At 41.0% G+C, this 27,009-nt stretch overlaps 1 protein-coding gene across 8 annotated transcripts in view; it reads right to left on the bottom strand.

The window, feature by feature from the left end:
* Window positions 1–27,009, bottom strand: part of MEF2A (myocyte enhancer factor 2A) — a 155,931-nt gene that overhangs the window by 16,041 nt on the left and 112,881 nt on the right. For 4 of the 8 annotated variants that reach the window (XM_074966529.1, XM_074966532.1, XM_074966530.1 and 1 more), the window contains 4 exons: window positions 23,617–23,836; window positions 14,085–14,144; window positions 2,071–2,261; window positions 330–353 (listed from right to left, as the gene is read on the bottom strand). In XM_074966529.1, coding sequence (XP_074822630.1) covers window positions 330–353; window positions 2,071–2,261; window positions 14,085–14,144; window positions 23,617–23,836 — 495 coding nt within the window. The remainder of the gene's footprint in view (window positions 1–329; window positions 354–2,070; window positions 2,262–14,084; window positions 14,145–23,616; window positions 23,837–27,009) is intronic. The other 4 variants (XM_074966536.1, XM_074966533.1, XM_074966534.1 and 1 more) reach the window with 2 other exon arrangements.

Genomic DNA, 27,009 nt, shown 5'->3' with positions numbered 1-27,009 from the left:
AAAAATATTTCAATAATTTTGGGGACTATATAAGGCATTTAACACTCTACCCCATCAGAACAAGTACCCTGTGTGCATGGACAGTTACTGAGTAAGGCTCTGTTCCAATGTTCCCTCTAAGAAAAACGAAAAAACTGTTTCATAAAAACATAAATTTACAAATGGAGAATGCTAGACTTTGGTTGTATTTGCACTCTGCAATTTTTGTGGGTTTTTTTATTTGAATAAAAAAAGTACATTTCTCTGCCACAAAGGGAACATTGGTATAACTGAGACCACGTCGTATGGCTTAAGCTTTCTTCACTCATCAAGCAGGAACCCAAACTCACCAACTCCAATTCATCCTCCTCCGACTGTATTCAGCAAACAAGAGGGATAATAAAGTTACTCAGAAAAGCATTGCTTTCAAAAATAAAATAAATCATGTTTGTGCTTCAGGATTTATTTATTCGTTTGTTAATATTTTGAATTTATCATGCTATTATGTAAACAAAGTTACAAAGTATGTGATTATATACTTACTATATACACATTCGGTCAATTAATAAAAATGTTTTGATGCAGGAATAAATACTGTGGCAAAAGTTGTGTTCACAACAACAAAAGGTTGTTTACAGATGATCTGAAAATTAGCATTGGCTGAACTAGCAAGGGCACAAGTATTTACAGACATCATATATGGACACAGGTGCACATTGGTTCTATTATGGTTGGACTGATCAGATGAAAGTCAACTGCACAGGCACGTATTTTTAGTCCACCAATCACAATGACATCTGTGCATCTCTGCTCTTTACTTCTCTCCCCTCTCCACCAGACAGAGAGCGATAATTTAAGGAGAGAACATTAAAATTGCTTTTTAAAATATTTTCCCCCGTATTCATTTTTCAAAATAATTTAAAGCACAAGTTTCACATTAAGAAATAGCAATATATTTCTTCATGAATGTGCTCTATAATTTGTGCATTTTTAGAAAAACCTCAAACATTTTAATAAAGGTGTTAAAGAACTTCTTTAATTAGGACTCTGGCTACTTACATTGATTTTGTGTGATTTAGCTCTACCATCAATAGCAAATGTCAACACTTGTGGAATCTTAAAAATAAATAAGTAAATATTGTATAAAGAATGCTTATACTGTTTACATCCTATGCTCCTTTTGGCTACTTCCATATAGGGGAGAATTCATAAACTGAATAGATGTACTTAAATGCTTATGAGTTTGCACATAAAAAGATAGAGACTAATATCAATGACTTCAGCCACACAAGGTTGAAGTAGAAGCTCTCTTCCAACCTCAGGTCTGACCTGCAATACACTCTGTTCATCCTACCTCTAGATATAGCAAACATTGCTGATGTGCTGAAATGCATAGTTGTTTTGTGAGATGTACAAACGATGAGACCACCATTCATTCTTCCTTGTGTCCTCATTCAAGATTTTAACTCCAAATATGGGGAGTGAATGGCTATTGTACTAACACACCAAACCAAATGAAGGTTCCTCCCACATAATCATTTTTTCTGAGACACGTCACAACTCACCAATACTGCAACCTGGGAGAACCGGACAGAACTCGACATCGAGGCCCCCCAACACAGCTCAATAATCAGCAAAAGTTGCCCTTGCTGAGTGGTACAATAAACTCTTCCCTCGCCCCCTAGAAACCAAACCACTAAAACCCTCAGTCCTAGCAACCCAGGAAGACTGCAATCAGGACAAGAAACCAAACCAAAGTCTTCAATATGGCAATGTAAATAACTCAACGTAGATCAGCTCATTATTCTGTATTTATTAATCCAATGTGAGTAAGAATATCTTCTCCCACTTTTTTTTGCTAATACTGTCCAAGATGGCAACCTGCACTTGAGTTGTGTTCTTTTATCAGTCAAGTCTCCTACGATAGGGGTGTTTCTAAGGTGCCATCTCCATAATGCCTAGGGTGCTATATGAGATCATTTGTGTGAGTGCAAATGAACACACATTATAGTTTTGCTTTCAGCAGCACTCTTTTTTCACCCCTTGGGCATACTGTATATAGTATACTATAGAATGAATGGCCCAACTTACCAATGGAGGCATCATGCCCTTGCTGGACGGTGGGATGACAACACGAAGGTCTGGTTTGCGATTGTTCATTCCAAGATTACCTCCTCCGGGTGGAGGCGGAGACTTTGTAGGCATAACTTTGCCCAATCCATTCCCACCACCAGTGGTTCCTAGCAGGCTTGGTGACGCTCGAGAGTTAATAAATCCATTTCCTAAAGTAGGAAATATAAAGAAATGCACCTTAAGACTGAGCACAAGCAGTGTAAATCCATAGTGCAAATGTACAAATTCCACATTATTTTTAGACAAAAGTTTCAGTTGCAAATATTTCACAAGAATCTAACCCTTTTATGAATAATTAAGCTACATCCTACAGTGTAGAACAGAAAAAGCAAAGTATCTTTCACCAAAAGATCAATATGTAACGCTGGTGTCACCTCAGGGTGTGTTGTGGCAGCTTAAATGCTGAGGAGTGCACGCTGTCAGGGAAGTGTGTTAAAGCCATCTGTTTGTTAATTTATCCTTTGAAGTTCCCTAGGCTGCTGTAGCAACAAAACAGTATCTAACAAATGGTCCTTCACACACACACCCCACCCACACACCCCACAGTCAGAACACGAATTACAATGTGCTGTTGCTTATAAGAATTTTTTAAAAACAGCCTACAAAATCTTTTAAGATTCTTTTGTAAAAATAAACAAGTGGACCTTACACTGCATAAAAGACATTTTCAGTATCTCAATTAACAAACCTTTAAATTGTAGCTCTACATTTTTCCAGTTTGCTCTTGACCTTTGAAAATACATTATTTTAGCAGAGAACACTTTCTGGTAAGATGGTATGAATCTGATAAGTACTTTTATACAGTATTTCTCCAACAAGGAAGATGAGGAGAAACTTGAAACAAGTCCATTTCCTTAACATCCACCTCAGCCTCTTCCCACACACGCACACACGCTAGTCACCACTAGGCTATGTACAGGTCATTGCCTACGGGGTGCTGACTGTTCCCACTGAGGTCAATGAGAATGGAGAGTGATCAGTATCACAAAGGATTCAGACCTTAAGTTACATTCAGACAAGTCAGTGAAACAAGGAATACCAAATTTTGAGACAACTAACTGCAGAAGCATTTCTAATTGTTTTCCTATAACATTCATCAACAAACTAGCCAACTGCAATATACTTTTCAGGCAACCTTTTTGAAGACTTCATCCAAACAATGTTGCCAAATTTATAGCAATGGTCCTCAGAAAACACAGATTTTATTCAGCCATTAATGAAAAAATATATTAAGCTGAAAATGAGAGAAATTTACAACAGGGGAAGTGAACTGTGTGGTTCACACTATAGAACCAGTATATGTATAAATAAATACAATTAATAATAAATTATGTTTATACTAACATTCCAGTTCTGAAAGTGCTCTTTATAGTCACCATTCAGTGGCAGGTCTATTACCAAAAAGTTTACTGTGTGCGAAATTTTCTTTTAATAGCCTGTACCACCTTACTGGCATGAATATTATACTATCATTCTAATTTGAATAGGCCCCTGTGCCCAATTCCATTTTATTACAGTAAGTACATGTTAATTTAAAGGTGTTTAGAATAAGAAAATTGATAGTTTCACATTCCTTTCTCTTAAGCAAAACTCCAAATGACTATGAAGAACAATGAAGTGTATTAACAGGACAGCATGACACAATGTCTAAGTGATTGACAGTGATGCATTATACAGTAAACTTATACCGTATGCTAGCAATTTTATTTATTTTTAACAGTGGAAAAACAACAGGTTCTTATATATGAATGGTAATCAAATAACCAAAAGTCCTTAAAATTTATATAATCTTAATAAGATACCTTATTGGTAACCTTTTTTTTAAAAGGGGTGTGTGAAACTTTACAAAATTATTTTTAAATAAAATAAATACAATATCACTGGAATTTGGAAATCCAAACATAGAAACCATCCAGACACTTGCATGAATGGGCAGTGAACCCACAAACTGTGGCCCTCTCACCTTTTTGGTGGATTTCTTACTGTGCCAAAAGTCTCTGACTGGAACCGTACAGCCTCTTACATTCCTCATGTACCCCAAGCCTACAGAGGGTCCAGGGGACTCCTCTCCCAAAATGGCTATGGGAAAAAAATAGATTTTTCAGCTAAACACCACTTAAAAAAATAGAAAAGATTTCCACCAAACATTTTAAAAAAATGGTTTTTGAGGAATAAAATGGGAAAAAAATCAATTGTTTGGCTACAAATAAATTGAAATGAAATGAAAAAAAAACCCTTTTTTAGCTCAATAATCAAAAATAATTTAATATTCAACCATCTTTCCACAAAGGTTGTGGGGGACAGTGAGAAAAGTCTGATGGTCTCTTCCCACAGGAAGAAAAGCCACTATAGTACCGCTCCACCAGGGAGGGAAAACTGCCTTTTTTCTCCCCTAGGTTAACAAGGCCATTTCTAGGCTTCTCCCGCAAGAACAGCTGGGGTGGTGAAACAGAAACTGGGGAAATTAGGGTGGTTTTTGGAAGGGTAGGACAATTTGTTAGGTATATCTATAGATTTGTAGTAGATATTGGGTGAAGCTGGTGGAAGGTTCTGTTGGAAGTGAGAAGAGGGTCTGAAATCGGATATGGCTACAGGGTTGGTTGCTTAGGGAAGAATGGAGGACAGTTTTTTGTAGTTGGACAGGGATGGATTGTTATGGTTGTTGCAAGGTCTGAGTGAGCTGAATCCAAACAGAGTTTGTATGTGAAATTACTACACGGAGCGGCTGGCTGATGGTTGCTTTAACTGGTATGGGGCACTGGCAGGAAGCAGGAAATGGCAGATACTGCGAATGTGAAGAACATGTGGGCTGCAATCCTGGTGCTTAAGTGAGAAGTAACCATGGCTAAGTAAGTAAGGTCCTTAAAGGAAAACAAGAAATGGAGTCGTGGTGAAAGTTTTAAGCATGCTTTAAATACGTTCTAACTCACTGACAAGACCTGATATTTATGAATCAAAAGACACACACATATATAAGCATTATAGACGTGTATGTACACACACAAAGCATGCATCTATATTTTATGCTATATACACACTCAGTCATATCTCTGAATATACAGATGATGTAAAACTAATTCACATTTAGAGTAAGTGGGAAAAGCACTTCAGTTTCCAGAGTCGGACATGAACAGAGACATTATTTAACATTTATATTATAATGGCACTCAAGGTCCCAATCAAAATCAGAGTCCCACTGTGCTAGGTGTTGTACAAACAAATGAAGACATGGGCCTTCTCTAAAGAGTTTACAATCCCAGGTCCCAACTCTGCAAATGCTTCAAGCAAGTGGATCTTTGCACCTACACAGAATCCCAATGACTTCAATGGGGCTCTGCAATGGTTTTGGGATCTGTCCACACAGAGTGGCTGCAGGAATTGGAATTCATTTGCAGATTGGATACAATTAACTTAAGCTTGAATAGAGACTGGGAGTGGCTAAGTCATTATGCAAGGTAACCTATTTCCCCTTGTTTTTTCCTACCCCCCCCCCCCAGACGTTCTTGTTAAACCCTGGATTTGTGCTGGAAATGGCCCACCTTGATTATCATACACATTGTAAGGAGAGTGGTCACTTTAGATAAGCTATTACCAGCAGGAGAGTGGGTTTGTGTGTGTGTGGGGGGGGGGGTGAGAAAACCTGGATTTGTGCTGGAAATGGCCCAACTTGATAATCATACACATTGTAAGGAGAGTGATCACTTTAGATAAGCTATTACCAGCAGGAGAGTGGGGTGGGAGGAGGTATTTTTTCATGCTTTGTGTGTATATAAAAAGATCTTCTACACTTTCCACAGTATGCATCCAATGAAGTGAGCTGTAGCTCACGAAAGTTTATGCTCAAATAAATTGGTTAGTCTCTAAGGTGCCACAAGTACTCCTTTTCTTTTTGCGAATACAGACTAACATGGCTGTTACTCTGAAACCTGCAGGAACTGGGTCTAAGAATAAGACACATACAAAGAGTGGAGGAACAAGGATAAAATCAAATATGTATAATATTTATACAAATACATACCTCTGCAATCAAAAAATATATTAAGTGTAAACTACCTCTGTGTGCCCCCTCAAACAAATTGACTAATTTCATTTTTCTGTGGCACAAAATCTATGACTATCAGAAAACATACAGAGTGCCCAATGGGTGAAGTTGACATAGATGAGCAGAAGGTATACCAGGGGACCAATTCCATACATTCTACCAGAATTTATGCAAACCCAGCATAATCCAGTGAAGGAGGGAGGGTGATTAGAGGTGTGGCATGCTAACAGGCAGAACACTAGTGCAGGAATGAAAAGGGGTTGTGGTTCTTGACTCCAGCTAGTGGTTAAAACAGCAGCAGAGTCACAGGATTGCTTTGTGTTTTGCCTAGTGGTTAAGAGATGGACTCATAATACAGGGGACGGTGCAAATTTAATCTGTTTGTGCCATGTGTGCATGAAAGAGAAATTTCACACAGTAATAACAGATTAATTGGGAGTACAATTAAACAGATTCAATTTTAGTCTTCTAAAGGGTTAATGCTGAAGAAAAATTATTTGACAACAGTGTGATTTTGACATGACAGTACCCTTTTAAAGGTACATGGAACTATAAATACTACCTTTTTGTCTCAGACCATTTACTTGCACATAATTATATCAGCATACTACACATTCAAACAGCTCCTTGTTATATTGTAGCTTGTGTTTATTATATATTAAATAGCAGTGTTTTATCATGCATTAATATTTTCAATTTAATATTTGATATGCTTCAGATTTCTGTGATCCTTTTGAATCTCTATTTAGAGTGATCAACACTATCACTGTAAACAATGGGCTTTTGAATTATTCATCCATTTTCCTTTTAGTGTATAGTATAGTTTAGCCTATTTTATGAGGCCATTTCCTGCACTCTGTTTTCAACTATTTTGGTGGCTCGTGTTAAATCTGGACTGTTGTTTCTTCTTCCACACCCAATACAGTCATTTCCTCTAGCCCTTATTACAAGACTCTGCCAGTCCTTTAGAGAAGATTTCATGCTTCTAATGGTGCTGTCAAAAAACAACAAACCCCTCACCACTGCATTCTCTGTGGAGTACCTCACCCAGCAGTGGGGTAGACGGATTCAAAGCACTTTTCCTGCTAGTACACTGTGCCATTTTATATGCAAAACATAAAAATGTTTAGTAGATTGTTTTGTTTGGGTAGAAAAAAAGCAACAGAATACCATCACATGTAATACATGCATTGATCTGTCTGTATCAGAGACTGCTCTGATAAATGTTTTATGTGCTTGTTATAAACAGCATGTAAAGAGCGCAAAAGTGACATTAGTTAAAGATCCTGTATCAGAGCTACAAAAGTATTTTAGAATAGGTATTCCGTATTTTTAATTTAGGCAAAAACATATTATTTTGTTGTTAAGAATTCAAAAAGCTGCTCTATTATATATATTACGATGTAACCCAAGAAAATCAAATTATAAGTAAGGAGTGAGAGGGGAGCTAAAAGCAATATTTAGCAGAAGATTAGGAGCCAGAAACAGATAATGATTACAGGATGATGTAACTGTCTGGCACTTTGCCAGACTGAAGCTTTAGTAACCCTGTATGTTCCATTTATTATATTGTATCAGGAAAACTGCATTGTTTCCTTCCCATCCACAACAGACCTTTTAAAAAATAAATTACTGGATTTGAACGGATGATGAGGTTAAAAAAATGAAAATGGGGGAAAAAAAGATGTAGAGCTACTATAATTTATTTCTGCTGGGGCAGTTTTATTAAATGTTCATTTATCTCAACTCAGACTACTATAGTACTTTCAAAATACTGCAAAAGTAACAGACCATTACTACCAATGCATGTTACCCTGCATGCTTTTTTGGACAGGAAACAGGTTTTAATTTTGAGGTACTTGCTGCACTAACACTAAATTCTCAAAATTCCTATTCAACAACTGTGTACACCAATTCCTTCAGAAACTTAATACAGACTAATCTCATATATTGTCCTACAAGATCCAAGCATTGGGAAAGATTCATTTAGAAAAGTGAGGCTCATATTTCACTATATAAATCACATCAGCTGAAACAATGAACACACGTGGCTGGAAAGTACTCTATGTTCTGATTACTACTCTAAACATAAATTATAGTCTTTGATGTCATTAATCTTTTACCGTGGTTTGGCTTCAGAGAAACGGACTTATTGTATATGGTTTGGAAAAGTTAATCATAGGCAATTTGTGAAACAATATAAGATTAAGAAAGAGAAAAGATAATTATGTACACATTTTTATACCTCAAACAAATATGACATACCATGGTCCATCACCAAAAAAAAGCTGTCTACATAAGTGAATTTAAAAAATATCCACATTAAATCAACTAACCAAAAATAGTGCTGTAGGAAAAAGATATTTCAATATTTTTATACAAGTAAAAAATATTCTGGGAGAAAAACTTGAGTATCAAAAACAAGAAAATTACTAAAATCAGCACTTGTCTATGTCATCAGTGTGGCTATTTCAAATAAAGATAGTTCCAGTAAGGTAGTGAAAGTAATTAAAACACACACACACCCCACCACTTCTTAGCCTCTTGAAGAAAAACACTGAGGAGATGGCAGATTGAAACTGTAGTCATAGGAGCAGTACAAATTTCAGCTCTCATCACGAGGGAAATATCTACACGTATATTTCACTGCTTTAAAGAAGTGTATGCTTTCCTTCATTTGTGGAATTGTGGTATTAGGACAGCTCAAAGTGGAAATAAATATACTTTGTATTGTCATTGACACTTAACTACTGGTGATTAGAGAAAGCATAGCTCTAATCATACCATTAAGACAAACCTCTGCCATTAGTGGAAGTGTATGAGAAAATTGTTTAGAAAGGACTTGAACCTTTAAAGACAAAGCTTTCAAAAATAATGATGGGATTATCAGAATTGCCTAAGTAACTTAAGGAAATAAGTCCCATTGGCTTTGAAAGTCAAGGGGACTTGTGCTTCTTAGTAAAGTTGAACACTTAAATAAGAGACCTGATTTTCAAGAGTACTAACCACCCAGCAACTCCCATTTTTTAAAATCTTGGTGTTACAGCTGTATGCTAAGATGAGAGGCAGAACTTTCAGAACCATTTGATATTTAAATGGAACTTCTGGGAGAGACAAAAACCCATTATTCAGAAAGCTGCAACAAAATTAAAAAACACTTATTACTTTTATTTTTCTGACAGCTTTCAAATCTGAATGCTATCAGCCTAAGAGTGAAGCAGAGAAACCCTTTCAAAGCCTGGCTTTTCTCTACAGCAAATTTTAATGCTTTATTTGGTCTCAAGTATGGCTCCTAGTTTTCCATGTACTTCCTTCATTTTACTGACACACCACTATTAGATTTACATTGGAACCATATTAAACACAGGACAAGTGCCTGGTCATCTCAAACATCTGCCAGATTTGCACAGCAAATGTGAACTGCACTTCATTTTTCTTTTAATTTCTTTTAACCTTCACCATGGCATCTGGTGACATTTTGTTCTTTTCCCATCAGAAGAAAAGGCTTGCAGTTTCTAGCCATCGCAAGCACTGGAATTGGGTCACCAACACATTTTGCACTGTATGAATTAGTTTGCAGTTAATGAACACAGTCTGCTAACTGCCAACTTTTTCTCTGAAATGGAAACTCCACAACATGAAGAAAAAAAGAAGCCAAACTTAACATACATTTTTAAGCAGTTATAATTCTGCCAAATGAAAATTTTCTCACTGAAATGGTACACCAACAACATGTCTCTACCAAAATACATTTCTACTACTCTTCAATGTTGAAAATGGCTGAACCATTTTTTCTAAGACTTTAAAAAAAAACTTGCCCCAGGCTGTATTAAATTTTCATATGAAATGCAGAACTTTGACAAAATTATGAGCAACTGCAAGCAGCCCTCTAAAATGAAAATGGTTGTTCAATCTTACCTATAGCTATTACTGTATGCTCCACGTACAATCAGTCTTACAAAACGGTTGTGAAATTCGCCAGCCCAGACACATCTAACTGGCCAGTCCTTACCATGGTGATATTTTTACTTGCCATTAAAAAAAAATAAGCGGCTGTCCATGGACAAACAGAATTTTAGAAAGCTATTATATGTCTGCATCTTTTCTCTCTCAGAGCTTGGCAGATTGCTTGTTGATGTGAAGGGAAAATTTGTTTGGGATAAATGTGCAGATGTTTTCTTCATCTTCCTTGCCTTTAGTTGAACTGAGCCCTAAGTGAGCCAGGATAAGGTATCAGCTTTTACCCACAATCACCTTCAAGGGCTTTCATAGTTGGATAAGAATATAGAAAATGATGGTTTATCTGTAAGCAGGATTCGATTTTTATTTTTCATAATTTTGATGGATATCTGTGTTTATTTTTAAGCTTTTTTTCTATTTAATTTTTCACAGTTGTGCAAAACTATTGATTATAAGGATTTTTTCCTATTTTTATTAGCACCCATCCACTGCTCTTGGTGCCGATCCCATAAATGAAAAGTCACAAAATAAACAAAGACCTGTTAATAAATATATCTACCTCAGTCCCCCCTATCCCTCAACAGCCTTAAAGGAGGGGGAAAAGCTAAGCTTTTTGGAAAATAGAATGCATTTCTTTTCATCAGTAACTGTTTAGAAAAATGTATGAATTGTCAGTAATCATTAAAATTTGTTTGAATTAGCTGACATTATTAACTTGTCACAATTCATATCTTAGTTACAGTGACCCAAGCTTCAACTGGTAAGTTAGCCAGCAGAGTGAATCTGCTTATGAGCTGGCTACTGTATATGTTTGTTGCTGGGCTGCAATTAAGAACTCTGGGACAGAGAAGGTTAATTTACACCAGCCACTCCATTTCAAAAAGTATATAGCAAGTCATAGCAGGGTACTGTGTACTAATGGCTCAGTGATATGGCATCATCTGAATGTTTCTGAAGTTCTGCTGGAGATACATTTTGCAAATACCGCACCAACACAAGAGTTGTACAGTCATTGTGTACTTTCAACTGTCATTTGAGTGAAAAACTTCTGAGTAGTGGGGGGATATATTCTGGAAAGTAAAGACGATGACCACTATAATTTGTTACCATATACCAGCTCCTAAAATATTTACTGTAGGATCAAATCAGAAAACACTAAGTTATTAAGAATGTTCATGAAGTTGATGTGGATATATGCAATATTTTAACGTAGTATACTGCTTTTGCTTAAGGGCAATTTCTAATTCACATCTGTAGTATCTATAACACTGAAGAAGTGGTACCTATACTACGATATGGCTCTTAGTGTAGCATAGCTATGCTACACTGCTTTTTGCTGAGTGCATGAACGAAGCTCAGAAACTTGGGGCCTAATTTTGGAAAAAAGGACCGAATCTAGTCCTAATAACATAGGACTGTTTATAAGCAGGTCCTTTTCTTAATAAGCTGATCTCTGAAACACATGAGAAATCACCATCTGGGATCCCACCGTGTTTAATGATGACCTTGCTCTTCATTTACCCCCTAAATTAAAAGGTTTCTTTTATCATAGAATTTCTTGTGCTTCTGTGTGAAGGAAACATTTGTTGCATGTGGCCCATGGTGGAGGCAGAGTGGAGAGTCAAACCAGCACTTTTACCCTACTAATTTAAGCACTACTCATTTATAAACATCTTAAGCTCTGACTTTTATCTGGGAAGATTTTTCCCAGTTGCCAGATTATTATTTGGCCATTACTTATGTGAGTATCTCCAGTAGTTTCCCTGATTGATAACTCTTGCTATGTTCTCATTCTGGGGCTGACCAAGTATATTCCCAAATTGGTCCTCAGCCACCAAATCAATATCTTGAGATGAAAGAAACACCAGGGAGCCAGATGATTGGTATTTATGTTGCCTTCCTGGAATATGATAGAATGGAACCTGGATGTCTCCATGCCATTACTGCATAAATCTGAAGACTGTGTTATATTTTATACAAGTAAGAAACTCTTAGGAATGTAGAACATCACTACAGTATTTGTTGTTGAATTACTAATTTGGGGCACCCTGGTTTAAAGGAGCTCCATAGAATCATAAAAATGTAGGGCTGAAAGGGAACTCAAGAGGTCATCTAGTCTAGTCCATCCCACTGTGCTGACGCAGAATTAAGTGTATCTAGACCATCCCTTATAGATATTTGTCTAATCTGGTCTTAAAACCCACCAACAACAGGGATTCCACAACCTCCTGAGGTAACGCATCTCTGTATTTTACTATCCTTATAGTTAGAAAGTTTTTCCTAATATCTAATCTAAATCTTTCTTGCTGCAAAGTTAAGCTGATTACTTCTTGTCTCACCCTCTGTGGATATGGCGAACAACTGATTGCCATCCCTTTTATAACAGCCCTTAAAACATATTGAAGATTATTTCCCCCCTGGATCTTTTTTCCCCTCAAGATTAAACATGCCCAGCTTTTTTAAGTTTTCCTCATAGGGCAGGTTTTTAAAATTCCTAATAATTTTTGTTGTCCTCCTCCGGACTCTCACCCATTTGTCCACATCTTAAACTGGTGCCCAAAACTGGACACAGTATTCCAGCGGAGGCCTCACCAGAACCAAGTACAGTGGAACAATTACCTCCCATGTCTTACATACAGCACTCCTGTTAATACATCCCAGAATGACACTTACCCTTTTTGCAACAGCATCACACTGTGGATTAATTCAATTTTTGATCCACTATTATCCCCACATTTTTTCCTGCTATACCACTACCTCACCAGTTATTCCCTAGTTTTTATTTATGAAAGATAAAATACTTTGCATGTCTTTATAGAATATCATTGTAGGTTTCAGAGTAGCAGCCGTGTTAGTCTGTATTCGCAAAAAGAAAAGGAGTACTAGTGGCACCTTAGAGACTAACCAATTTATTTGAGCATAAGCTCTCATGAGCTACATGAAGTGAGCTGTAGCTCACGAAAGCTTATGCTCAAATAAACTGGTTAGTCTCTAAGGTGCCACTAGTACTCCTTTTCTTTTTGCGAATATCATTGTAATTGATTTCAGACCAATTTTCTAATTTATTAAGATCATTTTGAATTCTAATCCTGTCCTTTCAACCCCTCCCAGCGTGGTGTTATCTGCAAATTTTACAGAAGTGTACTCTCTGCTCCTTCATCCAAGTCATTAATGAAAACATTAAACAGCACTGGAACTGACCACTGCGGTACCCCACTTGATATGTCCTCCCAGTTTGACAGCAAACCATTGATAACTACTCTGAGCATGTTTCTTCAACCATCATTTCCCCACCTTATAGTAATTTAATCTAGATCTAGATTGATGATGAGAATGTCACATGGGACTGTGTCAATAGCCATACAAAGTCAAGCTATAACCATATCTACTGCTCTCCCCCACTCAACAGGCCAGTTACTCTGTCAAAGAAGGAAATTAGGTTGGTTTAGCATGATTTATTTTTGACAAATCCATGTTGGCTATTATGGATCATCTTATTATCCTCTAGATGCTTACAAACTGTTTAATAATTTGTTCCAGTATCTTTCCAGGTACTGAAGCTAGGCTGATGGGCTCCTTAAGTTCCATGAGAATTTATGCTTAGCAAAATATTTATGGTTCCAGTGCAAGATCTTGAAGGGAAGGGGTGCGGGGGGGAGATACATTAAAGCAAAAGCAGAAAATATTACTGTGAAACTCATGGAAATACTAGAAATTACCTGGAATGGGAAAATAAAGGAAGTTAAACATGCAGTTCACAATATAGTAAAGTGAAAAATGCAATTTACAGGCTGAAAAGGCAAGTGTTTTTTTATATAGAGAGAGGAAATACGACCGATCAAACCATCAGCTTACTTCTGTTCTGATGCAAAGACACTCATACTTTTTTTTTTTAAACTAGTCCGAATCAGAAATCACTCATAAGTGAATGCACAAACAAAGTTCAAATAAACCGTGGTACTCTACTTACCCACTGGACTGGTACCAGCTCCATTTGGCACTGAGAGATCTGCCGCACCCAAAATACCACCTAACAATTAACGAAATCAAAGATAAAGCTGATCAATTTTCATTAGCACATGTACTGTACTAATGTAATGTACTATATCATATTAAAACATTTCATAACCATAAGCAGCAACACAAGAGGAGACAGGAGAATTGGCTGCTTCGTGAGGAGGAAACTGGCTGCTGACCACCTCGGTTCGCAGAAAGTGCTCCACCCTGGGTCCCCTATCCATAGAGGTCAAGAACTGGCATGCTGTACTGGCAACAGGAGGTAAAGAGCAGATACTAATGGCTGAGGAGGAGCCGCCATTCACCCCAAGGCTAGAAAGCTCATTGCCACTGCACCCGAGAAGAGGAGATCTATTGTGATGGTGGACGGGGACTCACTTCTGAGGGAATACAGGCATCCATTTGCCGATCTGACATGATGTCCCGTGAGGTGTGCTGCCTGGCTGGAGCCCTCCTCTGAGATGCCACAGAAAGTTGCAGATGCTCATACATCCTTCTGATCACTACCCTATACTGCTCATCCATGTGGGCACTAAGGATACTGCCAGGTCTGACCCTGAGCAGATCAGCAGTGACTACAGGGCTCTAGGAGTGAGGGAAAAGGAGTCGGGGTGCAGCGTGTGTTTTCATCCATCCTCCCAGTTGAGGGTAAGGGCCCAGGCAGGGGGACATCCTGGAGATGAATGCACAGCTGTGCAGATGGCGTCTACAAGAGGACTTTGGCTTCTTCAACCATGGGATGCTGTTCCAGGAAAGAACTCTGCTAGGAAGAGATGGGGTCCACCTGACCAAGAAGGAGAAGAGCATCTTCGTGTATCGACTTGCCAACATAGCGAAGAGGGCTTTAAACTAGGTTCAATGGGGGCAAGTGACAAAAGCCCACAGGTAAGTATAAAAATAGGTGACCTTAACCGAGTTGGGGGAGGCATGGACAATTACAATAAGGTCAAAGGAGCAACAAAAGGAAATCAGTGGGGGAAATCTGACCAACATTTTAGATGTCTGCGCACAAATGCAAGGAGTATGGGGAACAAACAGGAAGAACTGGAAGTGTTAGTACATAAGCTAAATTCTGATTTAACTAGCATCACAGAGACTTTGTGGGCTAAATTTCATGACTGGAATATTTGTATATAGAAGTATAGCTTGTTCAGAAAAGACAGGCGGGGGGAAAGGTAGGATGGGTTGCATTGTACATAAAGGATATATACAGTTATTCTGAGGTCCAGAAGGAGGCAGGAGACAGACCAGTTGAGAGTCTCTGGGTAAAAATAAAATAATGTTAAAAATAGAGGTGATGTCATGGTGAGGGGTCTATTGTAGATCACCAAACCAGGAAGAGGAGATGGATTGGACATTTCTAAAACAATTAATAGAAATATCCAAAACACAGGATGTTGTAGTAATGGGGAACTTTAGCTACCCAGTCATCTGTTGAGAAAATACTACAGCAAAAGACAAAATTTCCAAAAAGGTTTTTGGAATGTACTGGGGACAAAAAAAAACAGTTACTCACCTTCTCGTAACTGTTGTTCTTCGAGATGTGTTGTTCACATCCATTCCAATCAGGTGTGGGCGCGCTGTGTGCACGGTCGTCAAAAAGTTTTCCCTTCGCAGCTCCCTTCGGGTCGGCTGTGAGCCCCCTGGAGCGGCACCATCATGGCGCTCAATATATGACCCTGCCGACCCGACCCCCCTTCAGTTCCTTCTTGCTGTCTACTCCGACAGAGGGGAAGGAGGATGAGTATTGGAATGGACGTGAACAAGATATCTCGAAGAACAACAGTTACCCGAAGGTGAGTAACCATTTTTTCTTCTTCAAGTACTTGTTCACATTGATTCCAATCAGGTGACTCCCAAGCTCTACCCCTCAGGTGGGGTCAGAGTTAAGGAATAGCTGATTGAAGCACCGCCCTGTCGAATGCTGCATCATCTCTGGAGTGTTGGGGGATAGCATAGTGAGAGGTAAACGTATGCACCGATGACCAAGTTGCTGCCCTGCAGATCTCTGGTCTCGGGACCTGGGCCAGGAACACAGCTGAGGCTTGTGCCCTTGTGGAATGTGCCATGAGAGTTGGGGATGGGACCCTGGCTAACTCGTAACATGTGCGGATGCAGGAAGTGATCCAGGAAGATATTCTTTGAGATGAGACCAGGAGTCCTTTCATCTGGTCTGCTACCGCCACGAACAGTTGGTTCGACTTCCTGAACAGTATCATGCGCTTGATGTAGAATGTTAGTGCTCTCTGAACATCCAGTGAGTGCAGCCTCTGCTCTTGGGTAACTGGTGTGAGGCTTAGGATAGAAGACGGGTAGAAAAATGTCTTGACCAGTGTGGAATTGTGACACTACTTTGGGAAGGAAGGCTGGGTGAGGCCCGAGCTGCACCTTGTCCTTGTGAAAGACCGTGTAGGGTGGGCAAGAGGTCAGAGCCTTTAATTCGGACACCCGCCTGGCTTACGTGATGGCAACCAGGAAGGCTACCTTCCACGACAAATAGAGCAGGGAGCAAGTCACCAGTGGTTCAAAAGGGGGCCCCATGAGCCTGGAGAGGATGAGGTTAAGGTCCCATGAGGGAACGGGTTGTCTAATCTGTGGATATAGGTGTGCCAACCCCTTGAGGAAACGTCCTACCATGGGGTTGGCGAAGACGGAGAGTCCAAATGCTCCCAGGTGGAAGGCTGAGATAGCAGCAAGATGCACCTTGATGGATGCCGCAGCTAGGCCCTGCTGTTTGAGACGCAGAAGGTAGTCCAGGATGAGTGTTATAGACGCCTAGAGTGGAGGTGTGTGTTGCTGGGCACACCAGCAAGTGAATCTCTTCCACTTGGCTAGATAAGTAGCCCTGGTGGATAGTTTCCTGCTGCCGAGTAGAACCTCCCTTACCAGCTTCAAGAATAAGAGCTCCATGGGGTTTAACCATAAAGCTTCCAAGCTGTAAGGTGGAGGGCTGGAGGAGGCCGTGGTCCTGCGTGATCAGAGGGGGGCAGAGTGGTAGCACAACTGGGGTGTCCACTGACAGCTCCAGAAGTGTGGTGTACCAGTGTTGATGGGCCAGGCTGGGGCCAGTAGAGTCACCTCCGCTTTGTCTCTGTGGATCTTGAGCAGCACCTTGTGTACGAGTGGGACCTGTGGGAAGGCGTACATGAGGCGGTCTCCCAGGGTAGCAGAAACGCATCCGTAGTTGAACCCAGGCTGTGTTTCTGGAAGAAGTAGAACACTGGGCACTTCCTGTTGCTCCAGGTGGCGAATCCTGGGGAAATCCCTACTTTTGGAAAATTGGATAAAGAACACCTGGATGGACGGACCATTCGTGGTTGCAGAACGACCTGCTGAGGTGATCCGCTAGCTCGTTCTGTGCTCCTTGGAGATAGGACGCCTCCAGGTGAATGGAGTGGGCTATGCAGAACACCCCTACTTGGAGGGTTTCTCGACATGGGGGGAGGAACAGGTTCCACCCTGTTTGTTGATGTAGAACGTAGCAGTGGTGTTGTCCATCATCACTGCCATGCTTTGGCCTTGCAGGCAGGACTGGAAATTTTGACATGCCAGTCGCACTGCTCTGAGCTCCCTGATATTGTTATGAAGGGAAAGCTCATCCTGCGACCACAGGCCCTGTGTTCAGAGATCTCCTAGATGTGCCCCCCAACCCAGATCTGATGCGTCCGTTAGTTGGGACAAGTAGGGCAGTGAGCTGTTGAAGGGGACACCCTCGCATACCATCTGAGGGTTGAGTCACAAATGTAGGGACTCGAGTATGTGTCGTGGCACCGTAACTACCGAGTCCAGCCTGTCACGCCCTGGGCGCTATATCTGGGTGAGCCACACTTGAAGGGGTCTGCGCCTCGTTCTGGCATGCCTTACCACATGTCCAAGGAGACTCAGGCATCTCTTTGCGGTAGTGGTCGGGTACCACCTGAGGCTTTGAATAATGTCTGGAAACGGATCTCTGGCAGGAACGCCCTTGCCTGTACCGAGTCCAGCACCGCTCCAATTAATTCTATTCATTTGGTCGGTGATAAGATTGACTTATTCACATTGAGGAGGAGTCCCAATCTCTCGAACGTGGATCTGACCAATCATACATGAGACTCTACCTGCTCCCTGGTATGGCCCCTGAGCAGCCAGTTGCCCAGGTATGGGTAAACCTGCACCTGCCTCCTCTGGAGGAAGGCTGCTATGACTGACATGCACTTGGTGAATACTTGGGGGGCTGTAGACAGACCAAATGGGAGGACCGTGAACAGATAGTGTTTGTGGTTGACCACAAACTGGAGAAAACATCTGTGCGCAGGCCGAATGGCTGTGTGAAAGTATGCGTCTTTCATGTTCAGGGTGGTGTACCAGTCTCCCAGATCCAGGGAAGGCATAGTAGTGCTCAGGGAGACCATGCGGAACTTCACCCTCACCATGAACTTGTTGAGACCTTGCAGATCTAAGATGGGTTGGAGACCCACCTTTGCCTTGGGGATTAGGAAATAGCGGGAGTAGAATCCCTTGCCCCTTAGCTCCTGAGGAACCTCCTCTGCTGCTCCCATGGCGAGGATTGCCTGCACCTCCTGGATAAGGAGTTGCTTGTGAGAAGGGTCCCTGAAGAGGGATGGGAAAGGGGGGTGGGAGGCAGGGAAGGGGCAGAATTGGAGAGAATATTCCACTTCTACCGTGTGAAGGACCCAGTGGTCTGATGTTATTTGGGACCATGCACAGTAGAAGTGGGACAGACCATTCAGAAAGCACAGGTAAGAATCCAGTGGATAGGCAAGTGTGCCATCCTCGGATGTCCCTTCAAAAGGCCTGCTTAGATCCAGATGAAGGTTTGGACTGGCCTTGGCCTTGCCTTGAGGGGGGGTTGGAAGGCTTGTGTCCGTCGTTCCTGCCCCTTCGCCTATAGAAATTTTGCCTCAGCTGAGGATATGGATGCTATTGTTCCAGTTGGGGCTTGAAGTGCTTGCTTTGGGTTGCCGGCGTGTGCATTCCCAATGACTTCATTATTGCCCTGGAATCTTTCAAGCTATGCAGTTTGGAGTCTGTCTGTTCGGAGAACAGCCCCGCACCCTCAAAGAGGACGTCCTGCAGGGTTTGTTGTAACTCCAGGGGTAGTCTGGACGCCTGAAGCCATGATGACCTCCTCATGGCTATGCCTGAGGAGAGGGTATGGGCGGCCAAGTCCGCAGAGTCTAGGGATGCCTGCAGCGAGGTTTGTGCCACTGCTTTCCCTTCCTCGACAATAGCGGAGAACTCAGACCTAGAGTCTGGAGGGATTCGCTCTTTGAACTTCAACATGGAGGCCCATGAGTTGAAGTTGTACCTGCTGAGGATAGTTTGCTGGTTAGCTATCCTCAGCTGGAGGCCCCTGATGGCTTAGACCTTTCTACCAAAAAAGGTCCATCCTTTTTGCCTCCTTAGATTTGGGGGCCAGCCCTTGCTGTCCCTTATACTCTTTCTCGTTGACCGCTGAGACTACTAGACATCATGGCTGCAGGTGCAAAAACAGATATTCTTAGCCCTTGGAAGGGACGAAGTATTTTCGTTCCACACCCCTGGCGGTTGGTGGAATTGAGGCTGCTGTCTGCCACAGATTCCTGATGTTGGTCTGAACTCTCTTGATCAATGGCAGAGCTACCCGTGATGGACCTTTGGGAGTAAGAATGTCCACCATGGGGTCCTCAGCCTGATCACCTCCTTCGCTTGCATCCCCATGTTGCGGGCAATCCGCCTCAGAAGGTCCTGATGTGTCCTATGGTCAATTTGGCGGAGGGCCCGAAGCTGAGGCTCCTGCCACTGCCTCGTCAGGGGATGAGGATGGGGTGGCCGGAGGAGGTAATGGTTCCTCCTGTACCTCCGGCGCCCTGACCTCCTCTTGGAGGATGTCTGCCTCTGTGGTGGCCATAGCCGAGGCAGCTGTAGCCTGAGCCTGTGGCTGGTCCTGTGCTGGAGTAGCCTTGACAGCGGCCTGAGGCTGACGGGGTGGCTGGGACTGGGTGGCCTCGGATCCCTGGCAGAGTGGGGTGGTCGGTGTGCTGGGACAACCGACCGTGAAGCCCTTGAAAGGGAGCCCTGGGCCTGATGGTAAGTCCTGCGAGTCCAAAAGGGCCATTGTGCAGGAGCCTGCTAGGTTGGCTGCGCCTCCCTATGCCGCCTGTGAGACCTATGCTGATTGTACCTGGAGTAGTATGAGTCACCATCAGAGTCCGAGGAAGCGGACCCTGAACGTGATGACCAAAGTGGAGCCGAGCCCATGAGGCGGGAGACCGGTGCCGGGTCGACCTCGTAGAAGACTGGTGCCCGGAGTCTGGTGTTGTAGATCGGCAAGTATCCGGTGCCGGCGATCGAGGACATGATGTCAGTGCCGTATATTGGTGCTGAGTTGGTGCCAGTGATTGGTGCTGGTTGTCTCTTGGTGCCCCGGATAGGTGCCAGTCCACCCTCGGTGCCAGAGAGGGGGAGCATCTTGTCAGTGCCGGAGATACTCTGACTGAGCATGGTGCCGGGGAGTGGTGCCATGGCGATAGCAACTGCAAGCAGTGCCGCGGATGGTGTTGAACTGGGGACTGTGAGCACCGCATCATGGTCGGTTTACCTCTAGACAGTACCGGACTTATTGGTACTGGAGGTTTGTGTCTCAGAGCTTCGGGCTGTGAAGCTGTCATTTCAATAAGGTCTGTGGCAGCTTCAAAAGTGTCCAGGATGGAGGGTGGCTCAAACTCCTCCACCTGGCACTGCCCTTGTGGCGAGTCACTGTGTGCCAGACTCAACGGTCCCTTCTGGGAAGCCGAAGTCAATGGCACGGGCTCGTGTTGTTTAGGTGTCGATTCCGTTCTAAGGTACGCCTGTGCATCCTGACGGTCCCGTGGCTTTCCTAGCCTGAGAGCGCTCTCTTTCAGCCTTCTTATGGCACTTATGCGGCACTGGCGAGGTTGAGGAGTGCTGGGGCGCTGTCCCAGGCTTCGGTGACAAGGAGTGCCAGTGCCGAGGGTCTCTCATACTAGAGTCCTTCCTCAGCACCGTGTCGTGCACCAATGTCGGAGCGCGACATTCTGTTGCGGTCTGAAGCCGGCTGTGGGCAGATAGCAGATTCCATTAAAGAAACAGAAATCATGTTCCTTCTTGTTTCTTGGCCGAAAAGCCCTGCAGATTTTGCACCTTTCTGTTTAGTGCTCTTCCCCCACACACTTTAAGCAGGAGTCGTGGGGATCACTGATGGGCATAGACTTACTGCAAGCACTGCAGGGCTTAAAGCCTTAGGCTAACAGCATGCCCCTCAGGGGGGATGGGGTTAGGGACTGGGGAGAGACCCTGCTCCCAACCTACTATCTAAATTAACTATCTACTCTAAATCAACTATAACACTAACTTGAATGACTAACAGAAGAAGGCTAAGGGAGTACTTACTGAGCGAGTGAGCATTGTTCCAATGGCCATCACGGACGGTAAGAAGGAACTGAAGAGGGGTCGGGTCAGCAGGGTTATATATTGAGCACCACGAAGGCGCCACTCCAGGGGGCTCCACAGCTGACCCGACAGGAGCTGCTAAGGGAAAACTTTCCAATGACCGTGCACGCGGTGTGCACACACCTGACTGGACTCGACATAAACAAGCACTTGAAGAAGAATTTTTGTTCCAGAAAGTAGAGGAAATAACCAGGAGGACAACCATTTTAGACTTGATTCTGACCAAGAGATAGGAATTGGTAGCAAATCTGAAGGTGAAAGGCAATTTGGGTGACAGTGATCATGAAAAAGTTTGGCATGATATGAAATAATATATTTCATGATTCTAAGGAAGGGAAGGAGTGAGAGCAGCAGAATAAGGACAATGGACTTCAAAAAAGCAGAGTTTAAAAAACTCAGAGAATTGGCAGGCAAGGTCCCATAGGAAGAAAATCTAAGGGAAAAAGGAGTTCAGGAGAGCTGGCAGTTCCTCAACGAGACAATAATTACAGGCACAACTGCCAAACTATTCTGATGGAAAGGAAAGATGGGGAAAATAGTAAAACGTCAATACGGCTATAACATCAGCTTTTTAATGACCTGAAAATCAAAAAGAAATCTTATAAATATGGAAATATGGACAAATTGCTAAGGACTACAAAAGAACAACACAAGCATGGGACAAAATTTTTAAGCACCTGGAGAATAATAGGATTATAAGGAACAGTCAGCATGGATTTGTCAAGAACAAATCATGCCAGACCAACTTAATTTCCATTTGTGATAACATTACTCATGTAGTGGATAAGGGGGAAGCAGTAGACGTGATGTACCTTGATTTTTGTAAGGCTTTTGATACAATCCCGCATGACATTCTCATAAGCAAACTAGGGAAATATGGTCTAGATGAAATTACTATAAGGTGTCTGAACAACTGGTTGAAATACTATACTCAAACAGTAGTTATCAATGATTTGCTGTCAAATTGGGAGGGCATATCAAGTGGGATCCCACAGGGGTCAGTCCTGGATCTGATACTATTCAGTATTTTCCTTGATGACTTGGATAATGGAGCAGAGAATAGGCTTATAAAATTGGCAGACGACACCAGTCTGGGAAGGGTTGCAAGCACTGTGGAGGACATGTTTAAAAATCAAGATGATCTTGACAAACTGGAGAATTGGCCTGAATTCAACAGGACGAAATCCAATAAAGGCAAGTGCAAAGTACTTCACTTAGGAAGGAAAGATAAAGTGCACAACTACAAAATGGGGAATAATTGTCTAGGTGGTAGTACTGTTTAAAAGGATCTGGAGGTTATAGTGGACCACAAACTGAATGAGAGTAGTTCATGAGATTCAGCTACAAAAAAGTCTAAAATTATTTTGGGGTGTATTAACAGTATATGAGCAACAAGAGGTAATTGTCCCTCTCTACTTGGCACTTCTAGGCACCACAATTTAGGAAAGATATGGACAAACTGGAAAGAGTCCAGAGGAGAGCAACAAAAATGATAAAAGCTTTAGAAAACCTGATTTATGAGGAAAAGTTAAAAAAACTGGACATATTTAGTCTTGAGAAAAGGAGACTGAGGGGGGACCTAAAAACAGTCTTCCAATACATTAAGGGCTGTTATAAAGAGGACAGTGATCAGTTGTTGTCCATGTCCACTGAAGGTAGGACAAGAAGTCACGGGTTTAATCTGCAGCAAGGGTGATTTAGATTGGGCATTAGGAAAACCTTTCTAACTCTAAGAGCAGTTAAAATCTGGAATAGGCTTCTAAGGGAGGTCGTGGAGTCCCCATCACTGGTAGCTTTTACAAACAAGTTGGACAAACACCTGTCAGGGATAGTCTACATTTACTTGGTCCTACCACAGTACAGGGGGCTGGATTTGATGACTTCTTGAGGTCCTTCCAGTCCTACATTTCTATGATTTTATCCACGTAAGAAATCACAACTACAGCATACAGTTTTGCTAGTTTTTCATAATGTAAGCTTTATGAGAATTAAAGGGGAAAAAAAGAGGAAATGTAGCACTACTGAAGTCTTACCTGCATTGCCAGTACTTGGCGGTCTCTGAGGGGCTCCGGGTGATACATTTCGATGTAATGTGGCCTGAGGTGGGGAGAGCATGGTCGTGTCTGTTAATGATGAACTGGCTGCCAGTGACGGGGATACAAGGGAACTCCCTGGGTTACTGTAGGTTAAAGTATTGGGATTGGACACTGGAACCGTAACAGACATTGAAAAATTCTGGGGAGGCAAGCCAGGCTGAAAACAAAAACAAGAACATATTAATATTGCACAGTAATGTTTGTCAAGGCTATAATATTGAGATAAAGTCAGATTAATTATGTTAGTTTAGTAATTTTGTATCACTCTAAAAATGCACAATTATAAAACATCCACTCTGAAGAGAATGGTATTGTGAACTACAGTACTTTAGTTAAAGACACATTTCAGTAAGGTCATTTATCAATGTCAGGTATATTGAGAGCTACAGTTTGTAAACATTAGACTGGAGATATTTTATTGATATTCATTCATTAACTTTAATCAGAAGTATGCCATTACTTAACATTTGATTCCTGATACCAGAAAGCCAGTTGATAAGCTAAACATTTTAATGATCAATGAATTTGTTGCATCTTCAAAATGTAAGAATACATAAACATGCACATTATAAAACAAAACTGAGTCAGTCATGAGACAAAAGAGAAAAGTTAGTAATGGTATCTTTTTTCTGACAGTCTTGACATTGAAATTAAAGCATTATTGTTGTTATCTATCTAGATCTGGAATGTATCTATAAAAACTCACAAATACTTTTTACAGTCTAGAAAATTCTATTTACCTGAATACTAATGAATTTCTGTAAATTAAGAGTGCTAATTATTTGAATATAGAAATTTTGATTGAATCTTTATTTCTTAGTTACATACATTCTCAATATGAAAACATTTAATACCCAATAAGCTTTAGCAAATACAAGGATGATAACCGAATTTTTCCAAATCATAATTTTATATCATTTTTAAAGGAATGTAATCCTGTAAAAAAAATCTGCTTTGTCTCTAATGTATACATGTTGTCTGATTTTTTCCCTTTCAATATAAATGTTCACACCACCAAAATTAGAGTCAAAATGTCAGTATTATTTGATGGACAATAGAACCTTGATAATTTGCACTAATGAGTAGGAAGCCCAATACACATGAATAAAGTTTTTTATTTAATGAATGAATTTTAAAAAACAGTATATCACCACAAAATGTACTGTATTCATTCATTACCTAAAGTTTAATTTTTCTTTATAATACTTCATAACTAGTGCGTGTACTACATAGTACGTTTTCTGAAAGTAAAATTTAGAAATAATGCTTTCATACAGTATCTATATCAAAGTAATTCTGAGAGATGGGGGAAAAGATCATCATTTCTTGGTACAGTTTGCAGCAAAAAGATTCAACTCCAATGAATAAAAAGCACTTCTGTTAAGGCGGCACTCTCCATATGTAAACATCCATCCAATAAGCTATATTATTGATATTTTATTTTTACATGCAGGCCACTCCAATGAACTTTTTAATATCTATGACAAATTATTTTTGCACTAAATTTGTAAACATACACTACATTCAAGCAGCACAAGGCAACACCTTCAACAATTCCAAAACTGTAACGGAGGAAATGTATAGCAATATCCTCATACGTGTTTCTTTCTACGTAGAATCACTCAGTGATAGCAACTTTTACTGCTACAATGAAGACCCACATATCACACTGCCAGCCCATTTACTGGGTAGGCTTTTAGATCTGACCAACTACTCCACGCTGTCTGTCTTTCCTTTCCTTTGATAGCAGTCAGCACAAAGTCTTTCATAAAAGCTAGGGGACTATTTTTTGTGATATGACCCACGGATATGGAAACAAAACCATAACAGTTATAAATTAACCATATGTAAATAAACGTAGGGAGCACTAAAGTTTACAATTGTAATCAGTCATTCTAATTATGGGAACTTTTCAGACTGGAATTCATGGCACTCAGTGGAGCCAGAGATACCGACCTGAAAAGTTAAAGTTTCTATAAGAGGGGACAGCTTAGAGACTATACTGGAGGACTGTGATTACTCGTGCGAACTCAGACCTAGAGAAGATGCCCTGACACACCACTTCTCGATATCTAAAGTTTCAAGTTAATCTAAAGAACTACCATTAGGGTTCAGGTTCAAAGACACAACAATGTCCACTGATGTAAACCCTAGAGAGGATTCTTCAGACTGGCAACGAGGGACAAATGTCTTTTGTGTGCAAGAAAAGAGAGCCTAATGAAAGAACTAATGCTATCAAGACTGACGGTACACAGTTAACCCAGAGCAATGTGGATTAACAAAGGAATTATATCCATTACTGGAGAGTTGGTTGGGGATTATAGTCACCTCTTGTGTATTAAATCACTCAGTTTTCATGTAGATTTTAAGACGAACCTAACCAGTCCACTTTTTAATTGCCACAAGAAATCCAACGATGTACAACTGAAAAGATGTAGCAGAGTTTCAAAATTACTTTCATTAGGAGGCAATATTTTTCTTTGGCATATTCATCAATTTCTGATTTATTCTATAAGCAAAATTAATTTACTTTGAAAGAGGAATTAATATGACCCCCAACACACACCAATAAATTATAACAGTGGCTCCTAAACTTCTTGAACCATGAGACCCCCTAATTCCTCTCCAAGACTGATGCTCCACTAAGCCACTTCATAGCCCCTAGAACAATCATATTTATATGTATACAAAATTGTGAAGTGCGCTGGCAGTCTTGGTGCTGATGTGAGGACTCAGGCCCTGGCCAGGTTTGATTTTGGATTAGCTGTAAAATGGCCTGTGGGAGGTCTTCTGACAATACAAGATATTGAGTAAAAATTTCAAGAAGTGGCTACGTGATTTAGGTGCCTAAGTCTATTTTCAAATGTGACTAAGGCACTTGAGGGTGAAATTTTCAGAAGGTATTTAGGTGCCTGAAGATGTAGATGAGCAACTAATGGGATTTTAATGGGGGTCAGGTGCTTTACTGCTTAGATACTTTTCAAAATCCCACTAGGCACCTATTACTTCTTTAATCACCTAAATACCTTTGAAAAGTCACACCTTTAGGAGCCCACATGCTTTCGTCGTTTTTGAAAATAGGACTTCGTCTTTTAAGTAAGGTGCTTTTGAAGATATTACCCATTGACTAATTTACTAGAGGGAGAACAAATTCTCTATATGAGGGCATACTCCTAGGAAATATTTTTTAAGCTGTTTCTCACTTGTTGTAACCTTGTTCCATTGCAGAGGGGTAAAAAATTTAAAATCCCTCTATACAAGTTATCTTACATCTCAGGATAAGAGTCCATCCTAGTTTAAAAAAAAAAAAAAAGTTTTAGGCAGCATCTA

The sequence above is a fragment of the Natator depressus genome, chromosome 10 (assembly GCF_965152275.1).
Source record: "Natator depressus isolate rNatDep1 chromosome 10, rNatDep2.hap1, whole genome shotgun sequence".
Lineage (NCBI taxonomy): Eukaryota > Metazoa > Chordata > Testudines > Cheloniidae > Natator > Natator depressus.
The sequence above is the reverse complement of the archived record's forward strand: the minus strand, read 5'-3'. Positions and strand labels throughout refer to the sequence as shown.